At 40.8% G+C, this 18,292-nt stretch overlaps 1 protein-coding gene across 2 annotated transcripts; it reads left to right on the top strand.

The window, feature by feature from the left end:
- On the top strand, positions 1-16,875 carry SRPRB (SRP receptor subunit beta). Of its 2 annotated transcripts, none has more exons than XM_030816809.1 (7): positions 1-326; positions 933-1,027; positions 2,064-2,141; positions 5,463-5,545; positions 9,939-10,075; positions 11,233-11,287; positions 14,922-16,875. In XM_030816809.1, exons 1-7 carry the CDS (start codon positions 173-175, stop codon positions 15,133-15,135), a joined length of 816 nt encoding a protein of 271 aa, XP_030672669.1. In that variant the 5' UTR covers positions 1-172; the 3' UTR covers positions 15,136-16,875. The 2 variants fall into 2 exon arrangements, with proteins under 2 accessions (XP_030672669.1, XP_030672670.1); XM_030816810.1 differs by lacking the exon at positions 14,922-16,875 and adding an exon at positions 12,345-13,763 and having other exon boundaries at positions 93-326.
- Positions 16,876-18,292: the final 1,417 nt, after the last annotated feature.

The following is an 18,292-nucleotide window of genomic DNA, read 5'->3' as shown; positions in this document are numbered from 1 at the left end:
GAGGACGGAGTCCCAGAGAACTACAACTCCCATCAGGCACTTGGGGATCGCCACGGCTGAGGGAGAGACTGTGGCTTAGGAACCACCATTCGCGTGAGGCTTTTCTGCCCGCGCCTGCGTAGAGTGCAGGGCCACGTCGCTTTTGCGGTGTCGGGAACCACGCGTCTCATCCATGGCTTCCGCGGACTTGCGCAGGGTGGCAGATGGCGGCGGTGCTGGGGGCACCTTCCAACCCTACCTGGATTCCTTGCGGCAGGAGCTGCAGCAGACGGACCCAACGCTGTTGTCAGTAGTGGTGGCGGTTCTTGCGGTGCTGCTGACGCTAGGTAAAAGGCGGCCGATAGTTATGGCGGGTTCGGGGCGGGCAGAGGTCCGGGCTTTGGCTGCACCGCTGCATGCCGGGGACGCGGGGCTAGGAGGGCGCCTTGAGGGCATCAGGAGGGTGAGACCCACCCAGTCTACACCCCACCCTCTCGCTTGAAGCAGCGGCAGCAGCTGGGCATTAAGGGGGATCCCGGGCAACCCCCGGATTTACGTCCTGGTCCTTGGGGCGCGAATTGCTCTTCGTCATCTGCCCTGTTAAGCTGGAGCGCGCTGTTCCTCGCCTTCCGCTGTTCTCACTGCAAAGACTCAGGGTCTTGACACCAACTTTCAGCCTCCCGTGTTTGCGTGCGGGCGCTGGGATACCAAGGTAGTGACATAGCACTTGAGTCCCCAGTCAGAGTAAGGACTGCAAAGAAAAGTTGACAGTTGACAGTGCCTGGCTCTCAGTGGGTCCCTAACAACAGCAATAGTAACCATTATGATAAAAGTTAATTCCAGGTGAATGAGGTGTTTCGTCACAGACTTCTGTGAATTTCCCCACCCCAGCCATGCACATATACTGATTGCCAAGGCGTAATTTCTGTTGTTTTTCTCTGTCTATTCCACAGTTTTCTGGAAGTTAATCCGGAGCAGAAGGAGCAGTCAGAGAGCTGTTCTTCTTGTTGGCCTTTGTGATTCCGGGAAAACGTTGCTCTTTGTTAGGGTAAATGATTTCATTTACACCCCTGTTAAGCTTAATAGAAAATTTTATAGCATCCCAGTATTCCTGTCATGTCATGGTTTATTTTGTAAAAGAAGCTGATGCTGTTAAATTTGGGAGTTAATTCTTGACTTACTTGGGAGAACAAAAAGACTTGTAGAAACCCATAATTGAGAAATATTGATCATTTCTCCTTTTTTTCTGTTTGCCCTTGCCAGATGCTGATATTTAGTCTTTATCACATTTAAGGGTTTTATTTAATTAGTTTCATTCCAGAATAGCAGGAGGCATAGAAGCCGGTGTCCTACAGTTTATAATTCCTTAGTTAACAAATTCTTATGAGAGTTTATCAAAGACACTTTTTCACAGGATGATCCTTCTTTGACATAGTGGGCTAGTTAGGCTTCTTTTTACTAATATTTATTTTTAATACATTTAGTATTTTTAACTGTGTTTTAATGTGGTGAATACGAGAGGTTTTCTGCTTTTTAACACATCTTTTTGAGAGTATAAATTATTTCCCTTCCATTAAAGAAATATCTCAATTTTTTTTTTTTTTTTTTTTGAGGCAGTGTCTCACTCCAATGCCCAGGCTGGAGTGCAGTGGCGAGATCTCTGCTCATTGCAGCCTTGACCTCTGGGACTCAGATGATTCTCCCACCTCAGCCTCCGAGTGGCTAGGACTACAGGCGTGCAACACTACGCCTGGCTAATTTTTTTATATTTTTTGTAGAGATGAGATTTTGCCATGTTGCCCAGACTTCAAGTCATTTTTGATGGTTAAAAATCTTTATAGAAGCTTGGCATATTTGGCCACTAACTGTCTTTTGAGAATAATGTTTTTATTCCATTGAGGAGTAAAATATGCAATTAATTAGATTTTTTTCTACAGGTAAAAAAAATCAATATGGTCTTTTTCACCTATTGCAAGCAGCGTTCATTTGCTTAACCTTACACCTGGGAGACTTAGAATAATATAACTCAATTTAGGTTTGCTATTAAAATGTTGAATATCACCCATCTTTTTTTTTTTTTACAGTTGTTAACAGGCCTTTATAGAGACACTCAGACGTCCATTACTGACAGCTGTGCTGTATACAGAGTCAACAATAACAGGGTAAGATGTTTGTGGAGTTTTGGAGTCTGATAGTCTTACTTTACTGTGGTGTGTCAGTTAAGGACATTTTTAGGATGAGTTCATCTGAGGATGTAAGTATCATTTGTAGCTTATTTTATGGAGAAACATATTCTTTGTGACAAATTCTGCTCTTGACAATCTGTATAGTAGATTTAATCATGCCCTCCTCTGCATTGTTGTACCTTAGTACAGTAATGTTATATCACATTTTATTCTTATTTTTTGTTTCTGTGTCTTCTTTCCAACTTTACAATGAGTTCTTAAGAGTGGGCATTAAACCTTTTAAGTTTTGAATAGGTAATATATGCATATGGGACAAAAATTCAAAAGGTTAGAAAGGATATTTGGTGAAAAGTAATTTTTCCTTTCCTTTCCCCACTACCTAGTCTTCTCCTTAGAAGCAGTGACTTACTTTTTTTGTGTGTAGTCTTCTGGATGTTCTGTGCATATACAAACATGTCTGTATATCCTTTATTATTATTTTTTTTTAAATGCTGTTCTGCCCATTTTTTTTTCATACGGCTGATACAACTTGGGCTTTTCTTATTCTCCTACATTTGTATACATAGTACCATCTGGTTGGTTTATGAGCTGCATAGTACTCCACTCTGTTGCTATACCATAAAATTAAATTCTTACTTAATCAGGACTGTGTTAATAGACATTTAGTTTTGTTATTATAACCTTTGTTTTTACAAACAGTGCTGCAATGGATATCTTAGAGTATATATGAGTGTATTTCAAATATAAGGAATCATGGGGCCTGGCTTCGTGACTCATGCCTGTAATCCCAGCGCTTTGGGAGACTGAGGTAGGCAGATCACTTGAGGTCAGGAGTTCAAGACCAGCCTGGCCAACATGATGAAATCCTGTCTCTACTAAAAATACAAAAATTAGCCGGGTGTGGTGTGGGCACCTGTAATCCCAGCTACTCAGGAGGCTGAGGCATGAGAATCACTTGAACCCGGGAGGTGGAGGTGTCAGTGAGCCAAGATTGCACCACTGCACTCCAGCCTGGGCAATAGAGCGAGACTAAGTCTCAAAAAAAAAAAAAAAAAAAAAAAAAAACAAATATAAGAAATCATGGGAAAGACATTTTACATACCTCTGTAACTTCAGAATGTAGACAGTGACTACCAAACTGATTGTAATGCGTAATAAGTTGGTTGGTTTGTTTGTTTTTGAGACAGGAGTCTCACTCTGTTGCCCAGGCTGGAGTGCAGTGGCGTGATCTTGGCTCACTGCAACCTCTGCCTCCCAAGTTGAAGCGATTCTCCTGCCTCAGCCTCCTGAGTAGCTGGGATTACAGGCGCCCACCACCATGCCTGGCTAATTTTTGTATTTTTAGTAGAGATGGGGTTTCACCATGTTGGCCAGGCTGGTCTTGAACTCCTGACCTCAAGTGATCCGCCCACCTTGGCTTCCCAAAGTGCTGGGATTACAGGCGTGAGCCACTGCACCCAGCCATGTAATAAGTTTTGGTGAGTGAGTGGAATGAGGGCTGGTTGGAGGGTGTGGATGGATGGATAGAAGGATGAATTAGAATTGTGGTTTGAGACCTTTTCTTCTTCTCTTTGTCTTCTTTCCCCTTTCTCATGCCTCCAGAATTAAAGATTGTAAAGAAAGATAAAGGGACATGTTTTTAAATATCTTAGAGATATCTTTGTTTTTTTTTTCGATGATGACACTCTTTGTGGCCCAGACCTTTTTAAACTCCCAAGGATTCAGATTTTGAAATTCCAGGTTTGGAAGATCATCTAGTACCTGCACTAGATTTTTAACTTAGGATATTCCAGGATATGCTTTAAATCTGTACCTTCTAATATGTAGCCACTGGCCATGTGACTGTTGGGCACCTAAACTGGGGCTAGTCCAAATTGAGGCAATGCTGTAAGTGTGAAGTGCACACCAGATCTTGAAGACTTAGTATGGGAAAAAAAGAACCTAAAGTATCATTAATAATTTCTTTTTTTATTACATTTTAAAAGATAATGTTTTGGATATATTAGATTAAATAACTATTAAAATTAATTTTACCAATTTCTTTTTACTTTTTTATTATGGTTACTGGAATATTTAAAATTACATATGTGGCTTCTGTTATTCTATATTTCTACTATATTTCTATTCTGTCAATATTTCTACTGAATATATAGAGCATTTTTCCCTTCCGTCTTCACTCTTTCTCCTACCCCCTTACGTTTTCGATCTAATCTCTTTAGATGGTAATGTACCTAGTAATGTATCTTCCGAATTGCTTAGGGTGTGTGGTGTAGTGCTGCTTTTGAAATGGAGCAGTTAAGTCCCAACCTGGGATCTCCAGACTCTTAACAGTACTTAAAAAAAAAGAGAGGGACTAATAAAAAACATATTTGTCTATAAAGAAATGCACAGGCTATGTGAAAGGTAAGGTCATAATAAACCCAGCTGGAATTGTGTTAAATCTGTACAGGATACTGATTGCCTGCTTCTGAGCTGTGGGTATGGTTGGCTGTGGATAATGTAGAACATCTAAGAAATGATGGTCTGCTGCATGTAGCCAGGCCACATCTGAGAGTCTTATTGTTGAGCACAGCCACATTTACACTGAGTATAAGCTTTATTCACCATTCCAGGCCTTGAACTTATATTCAAGAATGGCAGCCTGGCATGGTGAATAGAACTTATTAGGGTGCATCGTAGATTTGCTCAGTAGGGGCTCAAGAATTGACACAAATACTGATGGAGCTGGAACAAATAAATGATGTGTCTGGAAGATAAATACTTAAATAATTAGATTAAGGGTGGAAATGATAAAAGTGTACTTTGTTATAAAGATTGGAGATCCCAGTAAGAGTAATATGCTCTATGAAAAATGGTAAGTTCTTATATTACATTATTAGTTTATGAGTACTTGTTATTGTTTTCACATTTTTGCTGATACTCATACTGTACTCCTACTTTGCTGTACTCACACTGGTTTATCTCCCAAGCCTCAGGTAGATCATGCTTCCCTGACTCCCCCAGACAGGTTTCTCCTGTACCCTCAAAACATTTATCAACGTTCTCATTTTATATTTATGTGTAATTTTACATTACGTTCACCTTTCTCATAAATTTTGCTAGATCAGGAACCGTGTCTTTGGCCACTGTTACATCCCCAGAACGTTGACTAGTGTTTTATGAGTAGAAGATGCTCTGTGAACATTTGTTTGGTTAATTAATTAGGTACCAGTTTGGTAGCCAAAATATGATACTGAAGGTTTATATTGTGAACGTGGAACTGTAGTGAAACATTAATGTTATTGCTGCCATCCCCAGGGCAATAGTCTGACCTTGATTGACCTCCCCGGCCATGAGACTTTGAGGCTTCAGTTCTTAGAGCGGTTTAAGTCTTCAGCCAGGTAAGAAGGAAAGAAGTGAAGTGGGCTTGTCTAGGTCTGTATCTGTATATCAAAGCCACTCATGTGATTTGCTCTGGTGGTGTTTGGGAGGCAGCATGGTATCCTGTGGTAGACCTTGAGGTGACCTTGGGGTCAGCCAGTTCTGGGTTGCAAGTCCACCTTCACGGGTATGATGAGGATTTTATGGGATTAAAATGCTTAAAAAGTGTTTTTTAGTGTTTAGGAAATGTGAACCCTTCTTGTCATTGTTACTAAATGTTTGCATTTATTCTGAAGATGAATTTAATAATGTATATGACTATTAAAATCTGAAAAAAGAATTTTAAAGCCGGGATGAATCCTAGAAGTTATTAAATGCCAACATCATTTATATATATATAGTGGTTTTTTTTTTTTTTTTTGAGACGGAGTCTCACTCTGTTGTCCTGGCTGGAGTGCAGTGGCATGATCTCGGCTCACTGCAACCTCCACCTCCTGGGTTCAAGCGATTCTCCTGCCTCAGCCTCCTGAGTAGCTGGGATTACAGGCACGCGCCACCACACCCTGCTAATTTTTTATATTTTTAGTAGAGACGGGGGTTTCATCATGTTGGCCAGGCTGGCCTCGAACTCCTGACCTCATGATCTGCTGGCCTCGGCCTCCCAAAATGCTGGGATTACAGGCGTGAGCCACTGCGCCTGGCCCATATATATTCTCAAATTACCTAAAATTGATGTTTCAAGAAGTACAGAACAATATTTCCATATTTCTTTTAGTGTGTGCTGTGGTGTTACTGACTCTTAAGTTCTTCCCTAAAAAGTCTTATGCTGCAGTTTCAGATGCTTCTTTTTTGGTCTCTAACGTTAATAAGAACTGAAGAGGAAAATCAATATGCCACATTTCACTGATTTGAAGACACATTTTAATATCTCTGAATTTGGAATATATCTTATAGTTGATGGTGTCATAGTTTAATTGGCAGTATTTTCTCTTAGCAGTCCCTAAAATAATGTCTTTAATTGGCAGCATTTTAGTTTTGATGGAATGAAGTAGTAGATTCTTTCCCTTTTATTGAAGATGTCTAGACTGAAATTTCATTATTGCATCTTTGCCCACAAGATGGTGGTGATGAACAATTTGTCACAGATAAGAAAATTCCTTGGACAATTGAGACAAATCTAGAACTGGTAAATTTTGCCATAATTGGGTTTTTATTTCCAATTAAATTTTCTTTTTCTATTGCCAGTTCTAAATATTTTATGATTTGCAGTATAACTACTCTGTGATTCATGTATTTTGGGTAAATAAAACATGCAAAATATGAAGATAAAACTTAGTTTAAATAAATTATAATCATGATAACATGCAAGTTGAAAAGACATTTACTATATTGGTATGTGACTTTTTTTTAATCCTACTTTCTGGCTTTGCCAAGTTTCCCTAGTGGCTATTTTCCCTCTCCTGATTTGAACATATGCTGTTGCTTTTCTTATCATGGTTCCCCTCCCCCACTTTTTAAACATTGCTTATTTGATTGTCTGAAACCAATAATATCAGTTTCCTTTTCCTGAACCTTAAACACTTTAACTTTGATCTTCCTCACATCTTCCTTTTATTTATGCTCCTTTTTAACCCCCATCCATACTTTTTTTTCCTCTTACATTCCAGTGATGAGAATTACCAGGATGCTTATGGTCTTTTGCTCCCCATTGCTTGAATTTTACTTCTTCCCTTTAGATTCAGTTTTCTCTCGCTGAGTATACCTTTTAGAAGTGTTTCCAGAGAGGGTGATGAGTAGTCAAATGTTTTCAGTCTTTATTCATTTGTAACTCTATTTGGCCAGCATTTTGGAATGTCTCTTTTAGCTGAGTGCAGAGCCCTGGGTGGCAGCCGCATCACTCCCGACCTCATCCATCTGTTGCAGATGAGAATGCTGTTGCCAGTCAGTCTAATTGTCATTTCACTGGAGTAAGTCTGCCCGATTTGACCTTCTATCCAGGGATAGATTTTTTTCTGTTCAAGGATGGATTTAGCTTTATCATTCTTGGAATTCAGTTGTGCTATTCCAGACCAAAGATTCTCCTCAGTTTTGGAAAATTCTCACCATCGTTTCTCCAGATAGTGCTGTTTCCCCATTATCATTTCTCACACTCTGGAATTCTTATGAATGTTATTGAACCTTATTGTTTTTGCCTTTCTTGTTTCCTATTGTATCTCCCAGATCTTTCTACTTCGCATATTGTAAGATTCCCTCAGATTTGTTTTCTAGTTTATTACACTCTTTTCAGCTGAGCATGATCTCTGCTTAACTTTTCCATTGATTTATTAATATCATTTACTATATTTGTCTAAAATACTTACCTTTTCAAACCAGCCTATTTCTTTTTATACTATTCTATTTTTTATTGTAGTTTGTAGTATTTTCTTAAATAATTTTAAACATTTACTTTATAGATAGCTTTATTATCTTAGTTTTGGGGTGCTGATTATTCTCTTTGGGGTACCAGTTATTCTCCCTCATAATTATTTTCTTCTGTGCCTCGTAATTTTTGCTCCAGAACCTTTCTTCGAGAGCAACACATCGTTGATATTGTGGTTGTTTTTCTTTAATCCTGTAGGATATATCAGCCTTGCTCCATAAGGAGTTCACAGTTCCTTCTGTTGGGGCCATAGGGCTTCAATAAGTCTGGCCCAATTTTTATGTAAACCTTTCCCCTTGGGGGTCTTATACCTGGAGAGAGTATAAATTCATACCCCATATCTGTGCGAGGCAGTGGAGGCCTGCTGTTTCTAAGGGAACTGTTTTTTGCAAGCCCCGACCTCCCTGAGATGATTTTAAGTTGCAGGCTTCGTGCAGGGCATTCAGTTCTAGCTCCCCAGCTGCATGTTGGCCATTGCATGTCTCTTATCTCCACCTGGGCATTCAAACCCTTGCCCATAAGGCTTGTTTTTTTTTTTTTTTTTTTTTTTGAGATGGAGTCTCGCTCTGTTGCCCAGGCTGGAGTGCAGTGGCGTGATCTCGGCTCGCTGCAAGCTCCTCCTCCCAGGCTCATGCCATTCTCCTGCCTCAGCCTCCTGAGTAGCTGGGACTACAGGCACCCGCCACCACACCAGGCTAATTTTTTGTATTTTTAGGAGAGACGGGGTTTCGCCGTGTTAGCCAGGATGGTCTCGATCTCTTGACCTCGTGATCCGCCCGCCTCGGCTTCTCAAAGTGCTGGGATTACAGGCGTGAGCCACCGCGCCTGGCCGTATTTTGTTTTTGTTTTTTTGTTTTCTTTGAGATGGAGTTTCGCCTTGTCGCCCAGGCTGGAGTGCAGTGGTGTGATCTCAGTTCACTGCAACCTTCGCCTTCTGGGTTCAACTAACTCTTCTGCCTCAGCCTCTCAAGTAGCTGGGATTACAGGCTTCCGCCACCATATCTGGCTAATTGTTACATTTTTAGGAGAGATTGGGTTTCATCATGTTGCCCAGGCTCGTCTCGAACTCCTGACCTCAAGTGATCCGCCCGTCTCAGCCCCGCAAAGTGCTGGGATTACAGGCGTGAGCCACCGCACCTGGCCCCCGAAGACCTGTTGTCTGCAGTTTCCCTGGGCTGCTGCACTTTAGCTTTGATATCTGTTTGTTTCTGTCACATGAGGAGTCCCACTATGGCTGCCTTAATTCAAGCCCTACCTGGTCACTGTGCTTCTAGTTCAAGCGCCCTCTAAGATTGCTTTGTCTTCCATTTAGGCACCAATATTCTTCATAAGACAGAAAAGCATGAACTCCACAGGTCATTGTGTCACGCCTCACTGTCTGACTCGGTTCTCCTTCATTTCCCCATCTCCCTGTGTACCAGCTTACCTTGACTTCACCAGGGAATGTGTTTCACGTATTTGTGCCTTGAACATACTGTAGGCTGAGTATCCCTTATCCAAAATGCTTGGAACCAGAAGTGTTTTGGATTTTAGATTTTGGATTTTTGGATTGGGGATACTCAACCTGTACTTTCCAGACAGTCTGTGCCCCAATTTTTGGTCTAGCTAAGCTTCAACTCAACTGTTACATTCTCCTTAAAGTTGCCTTTGAGCTGGTCTCATTTTAATGATCTTTCTCTTTATTCCTGTTACACATGTGCATAGTTCTGTCTTGGCATTTATCATATGGTTCTCCATATGATGATTTGTCTTGGAGGACAGGCATCATTTCTTACTGTCTTTTTTCAGCTTCAGTCATTGATACACAGTAGCACTCAATAGTTCCTTGTTAAATGAGGATTTATGTTATATGATAACATATGCACAGACCTGCATGTGTATCTGCTGAGTGTTAATCACCAAGATTGACTTTGAAGAAGTTCAAGATAGTTTTTCAAGATAATGATGTCCTGTTACATGTTCACATGTCAGTTTTTCTTGTTTTCTCCCTCCAGGGCTATTGTGTTTGTTGTGGATAGTGCGGCATTCCAGCGAGAGGTGAAAGATGTGGCTGAGTTTCTGTATCAAGTCCTCATTGACAGTATGGGTCTGAAGAATACACCATCATTCTTAATAGCCTGCAATAAGCAAGGTGCCATCATGTTTTCTTGCAATAATAATTGAGTTTTTGGGGGATTGCTGCCACTAAGAATTATTTCCATTATTTACAGTTGTTATTATTGAGGAGGAGATATAATTGCTGTAAAGAACTATAAATTGAAGGATTTTTAATCTTAAAATTTATTTCTACTCCTACCTTTTCACCAGTCTTCTAACCAGAAGACCAAGGAATGATAACCAAGTGACTGCTAACTGATTTTTCTTTGATACGGTGTTTTTTCTGATTATAAATTATTTTACTTTACCAAGTTAAGTTCATCAGATTGACAATATGTGATATCAGATGCACAGTTTTGGAGGGTGGAGTCTCTGCTTTCAAACAAGTTTACTGTACAGCACTTTTATCAAGGGGAGTTTGCTGAAGTTCTTTTCTTTTAACCTGATAACCATTGAAAACTTTCTAGTAATCCCCAATAAAACTGGGCTTCAGTTCCGTTACCTGTACAATAAGATAGACTGGTGGATCTGTTCAGGTCTCTTTCAGATCTGAAATTCTGATTCTATGAAGAGTCCAAGGCTTTTCTCAGAAGTGACCAGATAATATTGATAATGCCTTATTGGGAATGCAGTTATTAGCATCATTACCTGACCTCTTTATTTCCCTGATTGAGTATAAGGAAGGGAGTTACTGTTTATTTGCCATGGGCTTTGTGCCAAACCAGAGCTTGTTTCTTACCTTTAATACCCTTAATGCTTTAAACATATCATCTTAGGATCAACTGGAAACATGCTAAGTTTACTTTAAAATGACAGATAGGGCATTGTCTTTTGGCATGTGAAGGCACTTCTCATAATCACAGCACTGGTAGGTTTTCTTTCTGTTAAACTGAGTAAACTTATGTGTGTTTTGAATTGAAAGGTCTGTAAGCTGTGGAGAACTTTAGTGAAAGCTAAAGTCAGTTTTAGGGTCATCAGCATAATATGTTTATAAGCATTATCTTGGGAAAGCCCCTAGTGCAAGTATAAAGCTTACTTTGATAGAGAAGGAACTAGTGATAAAAGGTCTTTTTTTTAAAAAAGAGAAAAGAAACTTACTGGTTTAAATAGGAATTTTCCTTCTGTGTAAGAAGTCTTGGGGAAAAAACTCATTCTCGTTTAAACTACAACAGTGTCTTTATTTCTTTACAGATATTGCAATGGCAAAATCAGCAAAGTTAATTCAACAGCAGCTGGAGAAAGAACTGTAAGTGTGAAAGAGGCCTGTTGGTTAATTATATATCTTAAAACTTAGACTGTAAGCAGCATATTCATGTTTCGTTTGGTTTTATGTGATTATCACAATTATAGACTGAAGATTAGTGTGATAAATATTTGTTAAATAATTTACGAAATAATGGAATCACAAAAACTTACTAGGGTGCTTATAGATATTTTAAAATTTCATGGAAAGAAGATTTTTTTGAAACCATAAACTTTATTTTACCATTGTTACTAAATCATTTATAGTTGAAAGGTTTTAGAAGCTAAAAGTTTACATGCCAACTTGAGAACGGTGTTATTTCAGTGAGTGGAGGTGTTTGTTCACCACTCAATAATGCCTGTGAAGTGGTATTTAAGGATGCATATAAATAATAAAAAATAAAAACTGAGAATCAGGAAAAAAGAAATTAAAACATTTAAAAGCCACTTTGGAAATTATTGTTGACAGAATAAGAACAGAACACTGAGGAAGACTACAACTCTTTGATACTATATTGTAGCTTCTTAGATTGTTAAAATACTTGGCAATATTATATATCCTGCTTTGAGTGTTTCAAAGTTTGTAAATTGAGCTATAAGCTTTTGAATTTTAAGGCATCTAGCATGTCTTCTGCGTTATGCCAATTCGTAAGAGCTAGCCAAAAGCTGGCGTAGAAGAAATGATCAACATTTATAGTAAAGCAAGTTATGTTTTCTTATTGCTTTTGTGTAAGGCCTTGAAAAGGATCTGATGAGGAAAAACTGTATAAATTCAACTTTTAGAACCTTTTCTCCCGACTATGATTTACTGACTCCCTTATTCATTTAAGAAGCACCTGTAGTGCATCTAGTGGATGCCAAGACTGCAGTCGGGAGCAGCTGTAGGAGGAAATGTGTTCCTATACTCAGGAGCTTAAAATCTAGTAGAATCTAGTCAGCTTCGGGCATTGGCAAACTCCTGCCTGGGCCTGCAAGCCAAGAGTAAATCGACATTTTTAAAGGGCAGGTAAAAAACAGAAGAAAAATATGCGACAAAATATTTAATTTCTGGCTCTTTGCAGAACAATTTTGCCGGCCCTGCCTATGCCATTTTCAGTGGTTCCTTTCCCGTCTGGAGCTGCGAGTTTATCACCCTGTCCTCCTGTGCTCTTGATGCTCACTCTCTTGGATTGTATCTGTTGCTGCCATTAGGTTAATAAGGACATTGGAACAATTGGATGGTTGGGTTTTTCTAAAAATTCTCTTGCAATTGTTGGGAATTGTTTTGGGGAAGCCAAAGCTGTCATAATGTTATTTGTGAATCAGTCTTGGTTTATTTTTAACAGTACAGTCCAAGTCTCCCGTGGTTAAAACACATGTTTTCCATAGGCTGTTTGCTTTCCACTCTATAGACTTAGAGAAAAACAATACAGAAGGCAATGCTTTCCTAAAAGGCAGTGAAACAAAATGTTGAAAAGTTGTAAAGGTTAACATCAGTTAAAATTAGGAATCTGGCTAATTTTAATCTCAGATGTTATGAGAATTAGGCCCTGTTAGCTTAGAGGCATTTCATAGTCTCTGAATAACACGGTATATTATATTTACATGGCCTTGTGGCAAAAGCTGAATACATACTTTACTTTTTTTCTTAAAAATTTTTATTGTAAAATATCTTACATATAATAGTATATATGTCACATGCATTAAGCTTAAAAAATATTAAAATGAATACCTATGTACTCACCACCATGCCTAGAAGGCCCCTGTTTCTCCCCAAAAGCTTTTCCCTCAAGAGGTCAGCAATATCCAGTTTTGTATTGTTTTTTAAAAATACTTTTATAGCGTGTGTGTGTGTGTGTTCGTTCCTAAACAAGGTATTGCTTAGTTTTGCCTGTGGATTCTTCACTAATTTTGAAGCAACTTTACAGAACAAGAAATGCTTTTTATTTTTGTAAGAAAGAAGATTGGCAGCATGTATTCCTCTGCTTCTGGATAGCAGAAAGGGGAAGGGGAGGCCGGCAAATGAGTGTTGCTTATGCACCCTTTATTAGGGCCAGCAGGTGGCAGTAAGGGGACTTACATTGGGAAGGTTTTGGTGGTTAAAGAGGTTGGATAATAGTAATTGTGCCCTAGTTAGATATGAGAATCTGGAGTTTGTGGATTTCTAAACTCCATATCCAAATAGACTCAAGATAAAAATACATACCCTATCTACGCACACTTAACTTTCAGAAACTTATGTTTTTATAACACTTAAAGCATGTATTTTAAAAATATATTTTTAAATGGTATCATTCAGGAGATCCTCTTAGAAGGGGGCCCTGGGCTGAAAGAAAGTTGGTATGACCTGGTCTACTGCTGACCTGCCCTCTAGCCCTGTGAGGTCCGACCCCCCCACCCCGCCCCACCTACCTCACCTCTCTGTCCAGGGAGGGACTTATACATGCAAAGGATTATTCAACAATTTTTTTTTTTTTTTTTTTTTTATACTTTAGGTTTTAGGGTACATGTGCACAATGTGCAGGTTTGTTACATATGTATCCATGTGCCATGTTGATTTCCTGCACCCATTAACTCATCATTTAGCATTAGGTATATCTCCTAATGCTGTCCCTCCCCCCTCCCCCAACCCCACAACAGTCCCCGGAGTGTGATGTTCCCCTTCCTGTGTCCATGAGTTCTCATTGTTCAATTCCCACCTATGAGTGAGAACATGTGGTGTTTGGTTTTTTGTCCTTGCGATAGTTTACTGAGAATGATGTTTTCCAGTTTCATCCATGTCCCTACAAAGGACACGAACTCATCATTTTTTATGGCTGCATAGTATTCCATGGTGTATATGTGCCACATTTTCTTAATCCAGTCTATCGTTGTTGGACATTTGGGTTGGTTCCAACTCTTTGCTATTGTGAATAGTGCCACAATAAACATACGTGTGCATGTGTCTTTATAGCAGCATGATTTATAGTCCTTTGGGTATATACCCAGTAATGGGATGGCTGGGTCAAATGGTATTTCTAGTTCTAGATCCCTGAGGAATCGCCACACTGACTTCCACAATGGTTGAACTAGTTTACAGTCCCACCAACAGTGTAAAAGTGTTCCTATTTCTCCACATCCTCTCCAGCACCTGTTGTTTCCTGCTTTTTTAATGATGGCCATTCTAATTGGTGTGAGATGGTATCTCACTGTGGTTTTGATTTGCATTTCTCTGATGGCCAGTGATGATGAGCATTTCTTCATGTGTTTTTTGGCTGCATAAATGTCTTCTTTTGAGAAGTGTCTGTTCATGTCCTTTGCCCACTTTTTGATGGGGTTGTTTGTTTTTTTCTTGTAAATTTGTTGGAGTTCATTGTAGATTCTGGATTATTAGCCCTTTGTCAGATGAGTAGGTTGCAAAAATTTTCTCCCATTCTGTAGGTTGCCTGTTCACTCTGATGGTAGTTTCTTTTGCTGTGCAGAAGCTCTTTAGTTTAATTAGATCCCATTTGTCAATTTTGGCTTTTGTTGCCATTGCTTTTGGTGTTCAACAATCTTAGTAGCATAATTGGCAATTCTATGGTTAAGTTTTAAATGAGTGCTGAAATGTTTAGAAACTAACATGATTTAATTGCTGTATAAAAATTTTGCCTCCCAACTTGTTTCCTTTTCCCTCACAGCAACACCTTACGAGTTACCCGTTCTGCTGCCCCCAGCACACTGGACAGTTCCAGCACTGCCCCTGCTCAGCTGGGGAAGAAAGGCAAAGAGTTTGAATTCTCACAGTTGCCCCTCAAAGTGGAGTTCCTGGAGTGCAGTGCCAAGGGTGGAAGAGGGGATGCGGGCTCTGCTGACATCCAGGACTTGGAGAAATGGCTGGCTAAAATTGGCTGAGAGGCAGCTCCAAAGCACAAGACCCGGATGTGTGTGACACACAGTTGTGGAAAAAGGGCTGTGGTAGTCTGGAGTTGATAAGGAAGGAGTACAAGATGTGGTTAGAAACATTTCCTTGTTCTGGAAACAAAGTACTGTTGAAACCAGCTTGGAATTTTTTTTTTTTTTTTTTTTTTTTAAGTTCAGTTCTCCCTTATGGCTGCCTTTCAAACAAGTACCTTTTATCTGATGCCTGTATCTTCCCTTTGTTAAGGTGTAACTTGATGTAGGGTCAAGGTTTTTGTGACAACAAGCAGACTCCACACAGAGAGGATATGATGAGAATATGGCCATCACCTGAAAAGTTTTCTTATCTTCTGTGCTTTGGTCCCTTTCTCCTGGAAACAAACCCGCCTATTTATGAAGCTAGTTGATTTCCAGTTGCACTGTTTCCAGTTGCCTCTGAAGTTCACAGGCAATACATTGTCTAGTCCTTTGCGAATTTCTCTGATTTGTGGGCACAGTTACGAAGTTTCCCCACATGTGAAGACGGGTACAAAATAGCAGAGCCAAGCAGACAGTGGGTCTGTTCTTCATTAGCTCAGTGACTTGTCCACACTCCAGTCTTAGCACTTATGTTTCAAAAGCTTGTCACAAACCCTTGGAGTCGTTCCCAGATAATAGAACTGGAAATGATAAATCCCCTAATGCCAAGGGTCTAGTGTGTTCTTAGTGGTTATACCGGGAAGTGTATGGAGATTTAGGTGCTGCTCTGCTGTTCTGGATGGCTGAAGGCTCCTGGGCCATCTTCATGTGCTGCTTGAAGAGCTCCTATTTTGTACTCCTGGCTAGAATGCTGTGAGGAACAAATACAAAGTGAAAAAAGTTCTCTAGATTTCTGAAGTGCATATTCATTGATGCCAAGAAAAAAAAAGTTGCCTTTTTGAAGTTATATTCTTTGCTGTCTTCTTAAACATAAGGCTTTTTTGAATGATTAGTATATTTCGTGGTAAAAAAAAACAGCCTGTCTGGCTCAAGGCAATTAAATAGAATGTAATGGTGAGTACAAATGAGTGCACATGTCAGGACTCAGGTCTAACTCCTTGTTTCCCGAGCCTAAAGATTGCAACATATACAGGAACACACTCTCCTACTCCTACCCCACACACTCAGGGACAAGCCCAACTAAAGCTTACAAGACCAGGGTGGCTCTGTCCAGGTGAGAAGCCAGTTATGGAACAGTGCATTAAGAGCAATGGTAGGCGAGGCCCACAGTTCTCTGGAGCATGCGGCAGGGGCACCCCACCTGACCTTGAGGATCAGGGGGAGTCAAAGGATAAAGCATGGGCCTGATGACATCTGAGGGAGTGTGATCCTCCATGTATGGCCTCTGCCTGCTGTCTCACATGTCCCTTCTGGTGGGTCACTTGGGCTCTGGGAGTACATGTCACCTCAGACCATCTGGCAGAAATACTCCAGGCTCCCACCCCAAAGCACGTGTCAGCCTTGCTGCTGGAGCACGAAGACAATGTAAATGAAACATGAAATGGAGGAGTTGTGAGACCCTGACCCTGAGTCCTTACTTGAAAGCTGCTGCTGGTGTTCTGAGTGTCTTTTGGACTCTTATTTCTTGCCCTTTTCCTTATTAGGCAAGCAGTAACTTAGGAAGTAGGTAAGAGCAATGAATGTGACATGCTTATGTAATCAATGTAGGAGCTCATGGGAATAGAAGTCAGTGGCTTGATGCTTCTGTTAGAGGCATGTGTCCCTCTCAGCCTCTTTACTTTTTTTCTGGTTAATAATCTTACTTTATTGGAGGAAGCAGCACACCAGAAAAAGTGACTGAAGAAAGGCTCCAAGTTTGAGTTTGATTCAAGGCCTAAAGAAGGTCTTCCAAAAAAGGAAAATTCTGTCTGGAACAGTGGTCTCAAATGTTAGTGGGCATCAGAATTACCTGCGATGCTTGTTAAGCTGATTTGAGGACCCTACTCTCAGACAATTTGATTCAATAGCAAGTCTGGTATTGCCTCAGGAATCTGCATGCTTAACAAGTCTTTTGTCAGTCTCATGGCACCCCTAGAGATGATCTGGCCTGGAGTGTCACGTGTGCCTTTACTCTTGTTTTTAAAGTCTCTTGGAGCACACACCCTGCTGAGTTTTTTCTGACAGGGTCACGTCAGCAGGCATGGGAACTCTGACCTTACTTCTTACTCCTGTACTAGTAGCAGGCATTCCCGTTCTTGTGGCTTTGGGCCAGGATGAGGTCACGGTGACTAGTCTTTGGGAACTGGGAAGGGTTTTGATGGGAGGTCAAATCTGCTCTCTCCACTCAGGTGGTGCCCTCTTCTGGCCCTGAGGGCATTTGACTAAAGTAAGCCCATTTCGTGAGATGGGCAGGTGTGGCCAGAGTAGAAGGAAGGGTGTCAGGTCATGGAGACAGGCCAACTAGGCACGACTGTATGACATAGATGAGACATTTGAGCTTGAAACACCTTGGGAACATGGCAGTGTATGGGCACTGAGACCTCCTAGGACAGCAGCTGCCTAATGCAAATGACCCTGTTCCCTGCTAAGACTGCAGTGAGATGCCGTCGTGGAGGGGCAGCTGTGATGAGTGAGCCCCTCCTTGGGGTTCTCTGGGGCACTCTGTTGGTGAATATGTCCACTTCTGGAATGGAATCTCCCAGTGGGTATGGACACGGGCAGACCCAGAGGGGTCTAGGCACTGCACTGTTTCTTCCTTTGGCTCCTCTCCAGCCCGGGCCTTGGTAGCCTCTCCACTACCAGGTGCCTGACAGTCCACTGGGGGTTCCTAATCAACAGAGCTGCTGTTGGTGGGGAGTCCCTGGGGTTTGTCACTTCCCACTGCCTCTGTCTCAGTGCCTCCTGGGCTGTCAGTGTTCCCCTGTGGTCTTGCCTTGTATGAAGTGCTGGCCATGCTCTGTTGACTTAGATCATTTCAGCCAGTCTATGCTTTTTCTTGTTTTTGAAGTTTCGGGTTCAGCACAATTGTCAAAGCTTCAGTTGGCTCATGCCTGTCCTTACCTGAAGGCCATCAGTGGCAATTAAGATGCCTATCTCTTTCTTTATCTCATCCCTTCACACATTTAAGGAAAGGTGATCACCACACCTACCTTCATTTAAATGCGCAGGAAAACAATCCCACTTCCCTTCAACT

The sequence above is a fragment of the Nomascus leucogenys genome, chromosome 8 (genome assembly GCF_006542625.1).
Source record: "Nomascus leucogenys isolate Asia chromosome 8, Asia_NLE_v1, whole genome shotgun sequence".
Classification (NCBI taxonomy): Eukaryota; Metazoa; Chordata; class Mammalia; order Primates; family Hylobatidae; genus Nomascus; species Nomascus leucogenys.
The sequence above is the reverse complement of the archived record's forward strand: the minus strand, read 5'-3'. Positions and strand labels throughout refer to the sequence as shown.